We start from the raw sequence: 16,045 nt of genomic DNA, 5'->3' as shown, positions 1-16,045 counted from the left end.
TTCGTACACGGCATGCATGTATTTTTCATCTTTCTTAAGAATACACTCATTCTCGACAATAGTTAAGGGTGAGTGCAGGTTATGTGTTATCCCAACCAACTACCGTCTTTACCTTTGCAAAATCCGTCACAACAGGATTCTTTTGTCGTGTCTCATTTAATGAATATTCGATATTAATGACAGCATCGCCAAATCTGCCGAAGATAATAAGACAATATTCTTGCATATTTTTTTTCTAGGAGACTTTAATCATTACATTATATTGTGATATTATATCAAATAATACGTTGATCATGAGACATTTTTCTCATTCATGCTTTTAAGGAGAATAACTTTTTATCTTGTGAATACTAGAGGTGTTTATCATTTTCATATTTGACAAAATAGTGTTTAAATAGTTACTGTATTTTACAGACCTATTTTACTTATTTTGCAAAATTGTCAATTTTATATAACTTTTATTTGATTATATTGATTAAAAACCCCGCTTACTGAAGCGGCGTAACAATAATCGTAAACGTTAGAGTATGGCTTTGACATCACTTATGTACAAGTGTATGTTGCATGTGAATATATCATCAATTTTAGAGGAACTAGCTCCTCTAAAGCTAATAAAATACATCAGCTAGATAAAAAAAATACATAAAATATCTAAGATGCGATAAATCTTAGCTTCAGAGACGCCTTACTTTTATATCATTGTTCGATCATCAGGTTTTGGATAGCCATTTTGGGTCACCTGTAGTCTAAAAAATTTTTACAATGCCAAATAAACTTTTTTAAATAAAATTGTTTTTAAAAATTACATTTCTACAGAGTTTAGTTAGAAACTGTATTTTTGGCGGAAGGTTTTCAAGAAGAAACTGAGCAATTTTTATAACACAATAGTTTTAGAGTACTGTAAATTAGCTTCATAATTTTCAGTACAGACCAAACTTCTAGATAGTTTGTGTTGTACGATATATTCATGATGCTTTAAAAAACATATTTGAACAATATTTTGATATTTCTCTCGATATATTTTGTCATATTTAGCATATATTTAATAGAAGTTAAGAAAAAAATAATTCAAATTTTGCCTAAAATAGGCTATTTCATGCAATATCTCAATTTTTGTTTTAGATGTGACTCTTACTATTTTTACTTTGTTACATGGGTCACAATCAAAAGAAATTATTATATTAGGTCCACATCTTTACATCCAAAGGTTTTGGATGATTGACATTACTAGTGTTTCAGGTGCCATCCTCCTTAAACTCTTTGAATGGTATTACTTTTCTTCAACACTTTACCGATCAGCTAGTATATTTCGTTATAAGAATGTCCAATTTACTTAAAGGAACTAGATACTTAAGCAGTTATGTACCGGTAACCTTCTCCTAGTAATAGAAAATATTTTAGTTTCTCTTACTATATAAAAAGCACCTACTCTTGGTGGTTGTATTTGAGAAAATTACACCAAGACATTTATAACCTATTTGAGTCAAGGGTTCTGGTCTATTTTGATCAGCTGGGGAATATGCATGAATATGCGTTGGTTCGGTACATGAACAAATCTTCTTCCCCGTTGCTTTAGGTATGAACTAGGCAAACTTAATGCATGGGTAAGACGAACAAGGACGCCAATATATGACAATTTATCGCACTTCCACGTCTTAATTTAGATGTCTTTTAATTTTAGTGATACACAAAATTTATGCACACGTGATAAGTTATGCATTTCTTTACACGGTTTGATTCGAAGACCAACTCCTCTACATTTTTACTTGATTATCTAATACTTGTCTCGACTCCCACCTCCTAACAATCTTTGTGTGTAACGAGTCGTGAAAGCTGGTCTGGTTTGAATGCCCTGATCATTTTTTAAATTCAAGGTCAACCTTTAAATTAAGTTCTATGGCAGAATGTCCTAAAAAAAATTCAAAAAATGTAAAGGATTAAAGAAGGCATTGGGGCTTCAGTTGGTTGGTCACGTATTCAAATCACCTTGGTTGAAGGGCTTCAAAACACTTTTGAACATTGATATTTATTTCCTACATTTATGTTTTTCTTCAACTTTTTAACTGATAACATCTTGTAAAGTATAAAATAGGTCAAGATGAAAGCATAGTTACATGTAAAACCCTTTCCCCTTAGAAGTTCATGAAGTTTGTAAAGTTTTTATAAGCAATCTTTGCAAATATGAAAAACATCATCTATGACATTAACTTCGTCCTCTTTTTTTTGAAAAACGTTTATTGAATACATCAACTTTCGTCCATGGTATAATTTAGCTGCATATCCAAAATCTGATGGTAAAACATTGTATTTTAAAAGCATGTATACTAATGAACTTGTTTTGGATTGTGTCTTATGCTTCATTAAAACTTTGGTTGTATTTGTACAAAGACAGACAAGTTGTGTAAAATGGAGTTTGTAATGTGACACAAAAACGTTGGAATTGTACGTATTGTTTTTATCTGAATGAAAGTTTTAGACAAAAAATTAAGTATTCTGTCATAATAGTTTTAATTGTTTCCACAATAGCAACAATAAAGCATCCCATTGATGCAATATATCAAGATATGTTTTAATTCAATTTTAATATCATAAATTCCTAGTGTGTAAATCGCTATATTTATTAAGGAATTTTGCATTTTGTGGAATTTAAAAGAGAAAGGGAAAATGCCGTGAAAAGAAGCATTTTAAACATTGATACTCAAGGCGTCATTTGAACATTTTCAATATAGTAAGACGATCTACTAACTTTATACGTGTCTGGTTCCATCGATTAAAATATTACTGTAATTAAAGCTCCGAGGATTCGTCAAAAGAATTATAGTATGTCAACTGTTAACTTTTTTAAAGTTCCAACGATTTGTTAAGGGATTATATGTCGACCGAAGTAAAGACTTTTCGAAATGAGCATTGACGGTATGATTTAAGTCGACGGTGCAATTGTCGACCTAATTTTGGACGTTCATACAAAAGTATGTAAGGCATGAATATACATTTAACAAAGGATTTTAGACGTGAATATATCTTGTGCACCTTGATTTTCATGTATGACCATCTGTGAGTTGCCAACCTGAAGTTATTGTTCTGAAGTGGAATTATCGATAAAACGGGAGGATAAGCAGTGTTGCTTTCTTTCAAAACCAAAATTGTTCTGCTTTTCGTTTGGTACCTTATTTATACACCACATACATCTATATCCCACCTTCTTTAGGACTGATATCATTCAACAATCAGTAAGGACGGGCGTAGGTTATGTGTTATCCTAATCAACTACATGCACCGTCTTTATGTTCGCAAAATCCGCCTCAACAGGATTCTATCTTTGGATCTCATTATAGTGTATCAGTTCACTTATTTCATCATCTGTCTAACAATAATGAACACATCGCGACGTTGTTCATTAGACATTTTGACACATGTTTTTAGAAGGATGATCTTTCATTTTGTGCATTCCAGGGCTCTTTCTTGGGACAAAAAACAAAGGTATGTAACTTTTTATTTTGCACAAAATAGTGTTTCAAAATTACACTTTTTGGACCTACATTTTCCAAGATATCCCATTCCATACAACTTTTTCTGGGAGTTTTAATTAGGAACTTGTTTGCGAACACAATGATATTATGCTCTTAGAATACACTGTGATATATTCTTATCTATATATGCATACAATACTCTTCTTAGGATTTCAAAATATTTGAATTACTTTTTTTCCAGCTGCATGTGGCAATTCGATTAATTAACAGTTGTAGGAAAAAAGGAGTGTTGTACCTTAGATATTTCCAATTCCAATTTTAGTTTAGCTTTGAAAGGGCGAGCCCGATGCATTTACCAATGAAGCAAAAACTCTTTTGAGTGATATAAATGCAATCACGTAGTACCGGGGGAAGGGGCTGGCGCCACCATTCCTCCACCTTTTGTCGCGACAAACGTTTAAATAGATTGACCAATAAAAAAATTACTTTTAAAGGAATTGATCTTTCGCTTTACTGGAGGATGCAAAATTTTATACTGAAATTAACAATATTATCATATAAATATAGATTCTACGTACTTTGTACTTTCAAAAGCTGTGCTACGTTCTTGTTATGTATATGTTTTACAAACCACACGGTTTACATCTATATGCCTACTTGTGTTAGTATATTTACTATTATTATGGCTACCTATTTATGTGTATTCATATGCCTAAATACACAGTCACAATATTTAAGTTCAATTTAGTCAGTCAAAGAGAAAAACATCTCGTGGATATGACAACAATTACAGACAATGATGAAATTCAACTCCAAGATCATTGAGATATACTTTCTCTATCTAGATATACACTGTATGTTCCTACCGCAATGCGCTATATGTATATTCGCTTCGGAACCTACGCGCCATAACGGACGGTATTCTTTGCGTTACTTTCTAAGGACGTTGAATATTATTTGCCGTCTGTCACTTATGTATTCATTTGTCATCATTAAGACTTCTCGCCACTTAGAAAAATGTCATGTCAACTTAATTATACCTCCACAATAAGCAATTTTGAAACAGATGTTGCCACGACTTTGCTTTGATAGTGTAATAATAACATAAGAAATGTAATTCTATATTAAGAATGTAAAATATATATTTGCTAGTCTAGCTTATGTGATTGAATGACATCTCATATTCAAATGATCAACAAAGACAGCTGCACGTGTTGTAAATATTCGTATTCATATTTAAGTATATTTTTGCTGCAATAGACAACAACCTTTATGAAAAGAAAAAGTTAATTTCAGGTAACCATGCGCCGGCAGCGTCGACGTGCGGTGATCATGTTAGCCGGACTAATGAATGCCTTTCTTGGAGCGAGTATCGGCTATTCCGCAGGAATAATACACCTTGGTCTACTGGAGAAACACAAGAAGTCTCCAAATTTGGTTTCCTGGGCAGGTGCTCTATTCACGAGCGTGTTTTGCTTGGCTGGTAAGAAAGGCTTTCTCTCTTTATCTCTCTCACCAGTGCATGTTGTTGACACTAATTTTTTTTAAGAATATCACTGTGAAACACTGATGCAATTTTGTTTTTTCTCTTTCTAGACATTTAGTGACAAAATATTTTCTTTCAATCTTTTTATTCTTTGTATCGTTGGGAGCAAACTCTAATTTCTATTAAATTATATCATTTATCTAAGATTACTGCATGCATATATTTAAACAATAAATAACTAACAGACTGTATGTTTAAGATTGAAATCTAAATAAATTGTTCTCCGGGATTGTAGTCTGTAGTTTTCACAGAGAAGAAAAAATAATAATCCACCCGCGTATTGATATACTTACAGTCTTTTTGTGAACCTTCACTCCAGCGCCACCTAAACATGCTCAACAAACTTGTTTATTGTCAGTTTGAATCACTTTTGTATTTTAAGACACGTGGTTTGATTTGCTTTGTGAAATTTTAGGTCCCATCTCTAGTTCCGTTGTGAATGCCCTGTCATGTCGGTCGGCCATTTTCCTGGGATCTTTCCTGAGCTTTGTGGGATTTATGGTTTCCAGTTTTGTATCACGTATTGAGGTTGTAGTCTTCAGTTATGGAATTGTTGCAGGTATCTTTTATAATAATGTTTAACTGGATTCTTAATTTTAGTCAAAGTTTCCCGAACACCTCTGCAATGCCGTATAAGAAGAGTTCTAATTTTCACATGCCGATATCTTATAGCATACATATATTACATGGCTTTGAGGTATACATATAAGAATATTTGCCCCGATGTGACAGGAAATCCCTGGAGGTTTATGTCATCCGATACCGATGGCATACGGCGTCATAACAACTTCTGGGCTTTCCTGTCACCGAAGAACTAAATTAATATTCTGGTAATTTCGTCGAGAAAACATGTAAGTAGACGTCGTCCGGATATTTTAATTTATTGCGTTCTGTTTGCTTCGCAATTGGTTCTTTACATTTCAAATCTGACGTACAACAAATCGTATTGTTTTTTTGCTCATACCTGTGAATAGGTATATAACGTTTAAAAATTGAAAAATCTCAGTACATTGCATTTGACTATATAAGTTTACTGAAATTAGAAAGGTTAAAATGTCCTGTTCTGAAATACCAATATATGCATGTCCATGGATACGGCTAAATATGCGAAGCGTATGACTCTTTACACAATGTACATATCTCTTTCAATATGTATTGAAAACAAAATTTCGTGGTATACTTGCAGAATATATCACATAACACCTACAATTGGACCCACTGATTAACATTTTATGCAGGATTGGGTCAATCCATGATGTACGCCGGAACTATTTTGGTCACGGGATTCTATTTCCATGACAACCCATCGGTTGCCACAGGCGTGGTGGCGTTAGGGGCGGGAATCGGAGTGGCGGTGTTTCCAATGTTTACAGAGTTCCTTATTGAGACCTATGGAATTGATGGAACGTTTCTCCTCTTATCTGCCGTCAGTTTGCAGGTTGTTGTGTTTACCATGTGTATAGAAACCCACGAGCTAGAAAACAAAAGAAAAGAAAGGTTCAAGACATTTAAGATGAAAGTAAAGTTAATTCTTCAGGAACTCCGACAAATATTTTCCATGGGTGCTTATCTACAATTTTGTATTAGCATTTTCTGTTGGAGTACCAGTGTTAATACTTCTTTATTACTTTTACCGCAATATTATGTTAGCACGGGTTCAACACACACAGAAGCTGCCATCCTTATGTCTCTTTACGGCATTATGGGTTGTTTTTCCCGAATTATGACAGGATTAGCCGCTTCTGACCCACGTGTAGATGGAAAACTTTTGTATATGGGGTCTTACATCATTCTAGGGTTGTGCACAATCTTTCTCCCCCTTATAGGCAATTCTTTTTCTGGAAAGATATTTTATTCGTCAGTACTTGGAATATATTCTAGCAACGTTTGGTCGCTTCTCACACCTATTACAATTGAAATTGTTGGCATTCAACAAATGCCCACAGCTTTTGGAATGGAATTGTTGATTGGAGGCATTGGGTTTTTGATTGGTCCAATCATTGGAGGTAAGACCTGTGCATCAAATTATGAACTTTTCGCTAAATGTATCATTAGTATGTACGATATTCCAGATCTTAACTAATTTATTACAGTACATGTATTTCCTTATTTCACTTGGCATTTTCTATTACATTTCTATTTGTCTTTGCCGATATAATTTGACTCAATATGAATATTAAACATTTCAGGGAAAATACAAAGAGAGACTAATGATTTTACTCTTGTTTTTATAATATCAGGTTTGTACCGATTTTGTGCGTTTGTAACTATTTTACCTGTACTTGTACTACAAAAAAGTATGTTACTAAACACGTTTTTGAGTCAATAATGTTATTTTTTTGGTTTTAGGACTCTTATATGTTTTAGCAGGGATTTTTGAAATGTTGATGATACTAACGATGGCAAAATCTGAATCGTTTCCAAACAGAAACAACATGGAGAGAACGGTTGAGGTGGAGGAAAAATTAATAAGCAGCCACGTTATACAGGTCAAACAATTAAACGACTTATCACTGATACTGAGTGATAATGCTGGTAACTCAATACATACCAACGAACGCTGACAGTACTAGTTGCACCGAACTGACACCGTTGTGTAAATAAAGTCTCGGTAAACTTCCGAACAACTTTTCACATCAACTCATGCATGTTCACCAAAATTTCCTTTGATATGACCTAAGTGTGTTCCTAAGATGTAACCTAGGAAAAATGTTAGGAACATCCTAGGATCAACGTACGATATCTCTTAAGTTGTAGCTCGACAGTAACTTAAAACATCTTAAATTAGGATATCCTTTCCTACTAAAATCATTAATATTTTTCACATAATTTATACAGATAGAATTTCTCATGTACAGGAATACATCATGAAACATTTTACCAGGGAAAATTATACATGTACACTGACATGATAGATCTAAAACTAGTAATTTTGAAGTGTATACATTTACAAAAATACACATTTTCTTAGATATATTTAAGTTACAATCAATGAAGGCATTATGTTTGACTGACAATTTATAGTACTCTGTAAAATGTAAAGTAAATGCAAGTACATAATGCTAGTTATTTTTTAGACTGATAGAATTTTTGTCGACATCGTATCGTAGCAGTGCAGTGTTTATATGAATGTCTAAAATGTCTTTGAATTGATTTGATATATACTTCTGCATATAAACTGGGTATTGTTTATATCACCAAGAACTAGTTCTTGCATCCAGTTGTTTTGTACCAATATATTAAATCATAATTAAATTAATTAAACACGAAAATGGTGTTAGATTTTGAATTAATGTATTGTATTTAAGACAGATATTATTCTTTTACTGAGGGACTGTTATCATGAGTTATAGGATACACATTTTCTATTTCAATTTAGACTTTCAAACGTACGTTAAAGAAAGCTTTTGTAAACAAGTTTTTAGAACCTATAGACGGTTTAGATTTTATCAATGTCTAAATGTAGAAAATAATTTGCTTGGATAGCTTAAATGATTGACTAAAATATAAAAAAATGTTAGATATAGAGTTATAAGCGAGATACAGAGGTCGAATACCTATGCAACATAGCTCGAGCCTTGTTTTGTAAATACCCATCCGGGTAACTCAGGTTACCTTAAATTGATTTAAAAAAACTTTGAGTTTAAATCCTGTATGCGTCCATTTGAGAGGGCTAGATGGCCCTGCCCAGTTTTAGACTAAATTGATCTCCTCAGTCCTTGAGAAGAGGAGCTCTGTGTACCGATATGTACATGTATATTCAAATTTTAAAGCTGAAATATATGACGTTTGTAATATGAAATTTCTCTTTATTCAACAATTGTTTCATAGCTTAGATATAAAATTTAAGGTAAATCTGATGACTAAATTTTTTGACCATCCTGACTCCTTGAATGTCATATTTGTAAACTGACACTATATTCATTTTACATTGTGTAAACATATATGAATCGTCGTAAAATCATTTTTTGTTATTATTCTAAAAATCCCACCTCAAGATTGTATTTTATTTCTTTTGATTTGAGAAGATTTTCGTATAGACATTCAGGCAAATAGATGATACGCTGCAGCATAGATTTAAAACACATTTCAAAAAATTAAGGGGTGGATTCATAATAACTTTATTATTCTATTTCATGTATTGTACTAGTGAAAGTCCGGCATTATAGACCTCTGTGAACTACAACAGAGCATTCGTATCATACAACTCCTTATCAAACGTTAACACCGGACTAATGATATAATTAACGGCAAAGGGGATTTTCGCTTTACATAACACATCCTTCTTTAATTAGATTGTAGACGTCACTTAAAGGTGGAGTAGTTACTTAGGTACCGATAGCTTTGTTTGCTCAATGTTGCTTATCGTTATACAATTTTGAATATACATAACTTTTCTGAAATTACTTTGTCAATTTTGAAGAATATACAATGTAAAAGTTTCATAAAAAACAAATTCGTATACGTATGTATGATTCCTACTGTTTCAATGAAGAGTTGTAAAAGTTAATACATTTCTAAGTCATCTTGAGCATGAAGGACCCTACGAATGATGTTTGATATCCAAGCAGTCTAGGTCATGGGTTTTGGTACTATGGTGGATGTTTTTGTTATGAAGTTAAAGAAAGTTATGGAGGCCGATTTTGTTTTTCTTGCAGAAAAACTTCAATAGCAAAACTCTTTATTTTCTTAACCATATATCATTTAAACCAATTCTAGTTTGTTTGCGAAGTTTCGAGAAAATCAACCTTTTGCTTAGGGACCATCTCAAAATAAAGGTACATTTACTATATGTATACATTTTCCGCACTTCGAAGCAGATAAAAAGATACCACTATAGCCTTTTTCTCAAGTTGTTAAATATGATTAGCAATATCATTTCCTACCTTATATTTAAAAAGAATACCAAATTCTACCGTCTGGTTTTGAGTTGGGGCCATCTCAAAATATTAATATATATCTTAGATTGCACCAAATTTTGCTATATATTTGGAGCATTACGAAAGAAGATTAGTACAATGGATTCATTCAAAAAATAAGGAAAATGTCCTCTAGGATAGCATCATCCTGTGTATAAAATTTCAATGGCGTACAATTTTTACCTTTTCTTTCATGCTTTTTCTTATAACGTACTCCTACAAAGCTTCATTTTGTCATAGCGTCATCAAAGCACAATGGCAACGCTCCCCTACCGCACAACGGAAAAATCGTTTTAAACATAAACATTTCTTCAAAAATCTAAATATTTTTATTTGTATTTTGTTTATTGTGTTCAATTTTACAAATGATATCGAAATATTTTCATAAAAAATATAAATCCATTGTATTATAATAGAAAGCGCAAGAACATGCGCAATGAAAGCTTAAGTCGGCCTCCTTAAATAAGTTTCGTAGTCAATGCATGACCGTAGTGAGCGACAATGCACCTACCAAGTTGTAACATTTAATACCTATTTTGGTTAGGAGTTCTTGTAAGAGATTTGGTCATTCCTATTGCAAATTGCATTGATTCGTTACCTATCTTCGCCCCTGTTTCTATAGGTTTTTACCATGCAAACGCAAGAGGGATCGATGGTTATGACCATTTTTAGACCAAATTGTTCTCCTCAAATATATAAGAATATAGAAAAATGACCAAATTTAAAAAGTAAAATATATCGACTTTTCATGTATCAAATAATGGTTTATAGTTGAAGACATTGTATCTAAAAATGTAGGGCAGGTCTGATGGTTAATTTGCTGACCTCCCAGGGATAAACAATAAATGGAAAGAGGTAAAGCGCACAATTCATATTCATTTTAATTTCATACTTCACCTGAGACATTGTCCTGTTGCAAACATCAGACTTTTTTCAATATTATACAATGTCAATTAAATATATTAAAAGAAATGCAAATTACTTAACTGCCGTGTTAAAATTAATTATCTTAATTATCTTACATGACATCATTAAAACATTCAGGATTTGTTAGAGATTAATAGGAAAATAGTTAGAAAGCAATAATGATATTGACTTTGAACTTTCAACCAAAGGAATCATTTCAAAGACATGTATGTTCACAAATAAGCAATGAAGCATAATTCTACGACAAGATTCTTCGTTTTGGCGGGAATTTTCAAAATGTTAAATTAAATGATATTAACGATGAAAAAATCCAATTTGTTTAAAAACAAAGACAACATGGAAAAAACTGTAAAGTAAAGGAAAAATTAATAAGCAATCACTTGATAGTAGACAAAAATACAGAGGACACATAGTGACGGGTGATACAGGTAACTTACATGCAAAAAATACCAACGACCTCTGACAGTACTAGTTCGCCGAACTGATACGATTGTATAATGGGAATCGCTTCTGACCAATAACTTTGAATTTTCAATTTGATAGGGTTTTCTTTTAAAGGTAAAAGTTAAGAATGCCCACCAAGTAAATTATAGTACAGTGTTTAAAGGTGTTGAGAGAGTCTCCCTATTTTACGTCTAAGAATTCAAATACCAACATTTTAAAAAATTATCAACGTTATTTTCTTCGATACAATCTTCACAACAAATGCCGTTTCCTTTTTTTTAATCAAGTGGGATCAGAAATTTTTTCTGTGGGTACACACAAAAATGAATTTCGTAAAAAAATACATGTATGAACGAGAAATATGGATTTAATAAAATAGATGAGAATATTGCCTAAATACTGGCTAATAACTCTAAGTTTATTAGATCATTGATATTTGTATACTTACCGATAAATTATTGATTTATCAATCAGTATCAAGCATAGCTCTGAAATTTGTATCATTAAGTTTTTAGAAATGTTATTCATATATCGAATGAATTAAAAAATCTTCTCTTTAGTTAAAATTTCAAACGAAGTCTATATTTTTTCCTCACATTATGCGAAGGACTTCTACTTTTTTGCGTTAGATGTAGTCTGAGAAAAATATCACTCTTCTAATCAAACATAAACAGAAGCTGAACCTAGTATGTTACTTTTTAAAAACTTTTTAAATGTTCCTTTATTATAATGCAACTGCGGAACTTTTTACAGAATTTAATTTCTGCGTGTTACATTTAGAAGTGGAAGGCGTCAAATTTGTTATATATTTTGAATTGAAAAGAGTTTTGTTTAATTTTTTTTTTCGGGGGGGGGGAGGGGGGAGGCTTAACATTTAATTTTTTTAAATTTTTGTTTGCGACTGTATTGATTTATCTTTACCATGGACAATATCACAACACATGTATTCTTATTTCCCATTTTCGTAAATGTATTTACAATTTCGAATGAAAGCTGAATGTATTTCTTATAATTACGAACCCGCATTAGGTGCAGCCTATTTCTTAAAATGTATTTTAAAGTGATGATCACGTCATTTATTTCGACAACTGGTATATTTTATATACTTTCGAGTACATGTACATGTACTATAAATTGGTGGAAAAAATCAAAGACTCCCAGAAAATAAAATTAGGATATGCACATGCTTAGTTAACGTTCTCCGTGGAGATACGTCTATGGACAGCGGAAATTGGTAAAGAAGACATAATTGCAATATGAGAAGCTAGTTTTTAAAAACATACTAAAATACGAAACAGACCAGCTTGAATCAAAATCAAGACTCTTTTGCAAAAGAAACAGACAGCGACGCAAAACAAACGACTACCGATGCAAAACCAACAGTGATTCTCTAAACATATAACGCTAGATGGCGTGCAAAGAGATAACTGGAGATATCGTTCCCTGGAGAAAATGAAACCCGAAAAAAAGTACTCACGAATAAGGGAGGTGCGTTTTCTCCAAGAGGAAACAAACTCTGAAGAAATCGAAACAAGAAAACACTGATGCGTTGTGTGCGCTACTTCTATGAAGGTATTCAAAATTATTAGTTGGTTTGATAAAGGATTTGATATCCAGTTTTTGACAATTGCTAAATCTTAGGCCCTTGTAGACCGTTGTGTCAAGAAAATTCACGGATGTTTGAGAAATTTCAAATGTGAATTTAAGATGCTTGTGACAGTTGTTACTGATGTAAAAAAAACTCAAGGATTTCTTCTTTTGATCCATCAAAAATGATAAATCCATCATCTCTGAATCTTCCGTGAAGAAGTATTTTGTTAGAATACTGAAATTGAGAGTCTGTGTATCGACTATCGAGTAATTTCGTTCAATCTCATATCCGAAATTTCTGGCGAGGGTCTTGCACCCATGCTACATCCTATGAATTGCATGTAGTATTTCCGGTCAAATTCGAAGTAATTATTTTCTAATACGCATCTGAGCAGGAAAATTAAATCTCCGACATTTGGATGCGGTATGTCTAAATTGCTCCTATCAGTGTTGGTGTACGCACGTTTAGTAATTCTTCAAATTCATACTGGTTACATCATAAGTGATTCAACCCCTGCGTCAAGGGATTAAAAAAACGTTTACTGAAGTACTGGAACATTTTGAAAACGGACTCAACTTGCAAACAGTTATTTGACACGGAACCTATCATTGCATACAGCAAACACAAAAATATAGGAGATCTTTTGATAAAATTTCGCTTACATTAGATACATTAAATTTGGACCCCTGATGAGGCTTACTTTACCGCCGAAACACTCTACAACTACCATTTAAACTACATGTATTTCTTTAATATTATCCTGATGCAACAATCAGGTGTAGTTTAGAGTGTCGGGTCCTAATAATTCAATATCAAGTCTGGTTGATTGATGTTGTTTATTTTAAACGTTATTAAAACTGTTCTAATGCGAAAAAATAACTTATTCAACAAACACTTGTAAGATTTTTGTTATAGTATTGTCTTGTTTGCATAATCACAGCTACAATAAATAATTAGACAGTAATTGTGTCTACACATAAATAAAGCGTTGCTTGATCATTTAAACTAATCGGCAATTAATAAATCGATACACTATAACTGAAATCGTTAGAAATATATAGTTTTAGTTGCATTATAATTGGAGAATTAAAAGAAATTGAAATGATAAAAATAATGTGCTGGTTTTGTGTATACATGTATTTGATTCTTTTATCTATCTTTATATGTCATTTTCCCGACTTGTTGTATAGAGTTATACCCCTTTCTTTAAATCCCGTTCGAATTAGGCACGCCCAGGTCTAAATTACCCGATCAGAAATTAGAATTTATTTATTATATGTGCATTTGATTTTTAAGCAGCAGCCGGTGTAATGAAGTATAATGACCCCCGTAGAATAATGACCGGGGGTCATTTTTCTACGTAGAATAATGACCCCCCTAGCTGAAGAATAATTGGATTTTTCTGAAGAAAAAAGACCCAGGGGTTATTTTTCTTCATGTTAAACATGAAGAAAAATGACCCCCATAAAAAAATGACCCCCCCCCCGTAAACATGAATAGAAATTGGTTACCCTGTATCCAAGATATGACTTTGAAGTTACTTTATTTTTCACTCTGTTCAACTGATTTTGAAGTTATAAACACCGATCTTGTAAATAAATCGCTGTATAAAGTTTTTCCTGTCCGTAGCAAGCACACGTAAAACACTCTTACATTGTCACAAATTGATTGTTAACAGTTACGTTACTTCTCTTGTCGACAAACGGCGGGAAATAACGCATATAGAAAAAAAAATTATACACAATGAGGATATTGTGTGATAATCAACGAACAATAATCATGGAAGAATAATTCTTGTAATAATATAAGCAATATTCATTGGTGAATGAATTGTCAATCGAAGAATGATACATGTATATATCTTTATGGAAAAAGACTAAGGGGGCAGGTAAGGTAGAAATATGAATACTTCTTATTTACATTTCTTGGGGAAAGTTATTTTTTTAAAAAAAGCATTCTGCGTTAGTTTTGTTTTCTTCTACGTAATACATGAACATCATTTGTTGTAATGTTGTATTTGTGATCATGGATAGACTTTATTCTTTAAGAGCAAATTTGTGAAGAGTACCTGACTATAGTAAATCTTAATAGATAATAAACACTTATCGATTATAATAAGAAAAGATTGTTTCTAAAAGCGTTGATAAGAGGTTAGGACCAATGTTAGGGGTTTATATCCCGCTTGATTTTGATCAAACGATCTTTATTGTATCCAACGTTACCAATGATCATACAAACTATTGATGCATTAATCATCGTGGTATTAACTAAACTTACTAAAGTATGCTGAGGATAAAGTAAAATATATTTTCTGTACGAGTACTCTCAGTACTTTGACGATTTTCCTTATTAGCCGTTAACCTCTACTGGCGTAATGGCTCTAATTTCAGCTTGGTTATAATGCCTAACAGTGGAGTAAACTTTTCATAATTTTGGTTTCATCATTAATTCTGAGTGATGCACTTGTATACCCAGCAGTTTGTATTGCGGAAATCATCAATGCAAGTATAATATTCATGAACAATATGAAGAATACAGAAGATGAGACGGCGAAGCGCGAAGACGAAAGTGCTAAGTTGCGAAGGCGAAGAAGTGATAGTTACTACTACCGCTTCTTCGCCTTTGCAACTTCGCACTCTCGCCTTCGAATCTTCGCGCTTTCGCCTTTTAGCTCACTGAGTCAATGGGAGCATATGCTATACCCCAGGCGTCGGCGTCCGGAGCTGGTTAAAGTTTTAGTTGCAGCTCCTGTATCTAAGCTATTACTTGTCCTCTCTTCATCAAAGTTACATGGAGGATGCATCTGGACCTACTGAATCTGGTTCCTAACTTTCAGATGCTGGAGGAGGTTAAGGTTTTTGGAGCAGGTTAAAGTATTTGTTGCAGGTGCCTTATATAGCAATATCTAAGTTACTGCGTTCCGTACTTCACCAAACTTGCATGGATGGCGTGTCTTATGATAATGATACACCAGACAGGCTTGAGTGCTGAATCTGAGCTATAGGTTTCGGATGCAGGAGGAGGTAAAGGTTTTTGTTGCAGGTGCCCTCTAATGATAATATCTTGGTGCGTCTTATTATAGTGATGCACCTGACAGGCTTAAATGCTGAATCTGAGCCACAGGTTTCGGATGCTGGAGGAGGTTAAG

General features: G+C 32.9%; 1 protein-coding gene across 2 annotated transcripts; it reads left to right on the top strand.

The window, feature by feature from the left end:
* The first annotated feature begins 2,854 nt into the window (after positions 1 to 2,854).
* LOC128178176 (monocarboxylate transporter 12-B-like) lies at positions 2,855 to 8,310 on the top strand. 2 transcript variants are annotated; one of them, XM_052845220.1, is made up of 6 exons: positions 2,856 to 3,480; positions 4,767 to 4,953; positions 5,432 to 5,575; positions 6,255 to 7,022; positions 7,206 to 7,256; positions 7,366 to 8,309. In XM_052845220.1, the coding sequence occupies exons 2-6, from the start codon at positions 4,773 to 4,775 to the stop codon at positions 7,578 to 7,580; spliced, it is 1,359 nt and encodes a 452-aa protein (XP_052701180.1). In that variant the 5' UTR covers positions 2,856 to 3,480; positions 4,767 to 4,772; the 3' UTR covers positions 7,581 to 8,309. The 2 variants fall into 2 exon arrangements, with proteins under 2 accessions (XP_052701181.1, XP_052701180.1); XM_052845221.1 differs by lacking the exon at positions 7,206 to 7,256 and having other exon boundaries at positions 2,855 to 3,480; positions 7,366 to 8,310.
* The last annotated feature ends 7,735 nt before the right edge of the window (positions 8,311 to 16,045 follow it).

This window comes from Crassostrea angulata, chromosome 3, assembly GCF_025612915.1.
Source record: "Crassostrea angulata isolate pt1a10 chromosome 3, ASM2561291v2, whole genome shotgun sequence".
Taxonomy (NCBI): domain Eukaryota; kingdom Metazoa; phylum Mollusca; class Bivalvia; order Ostreida; family Ostreidae; genus Magallana; species Magallana angulata.
The sequence above is the reverse complement of the archived record's forward strand: the minus strand, read 5'-3'. Positions and strand labels throughout refer to the sequence as shown.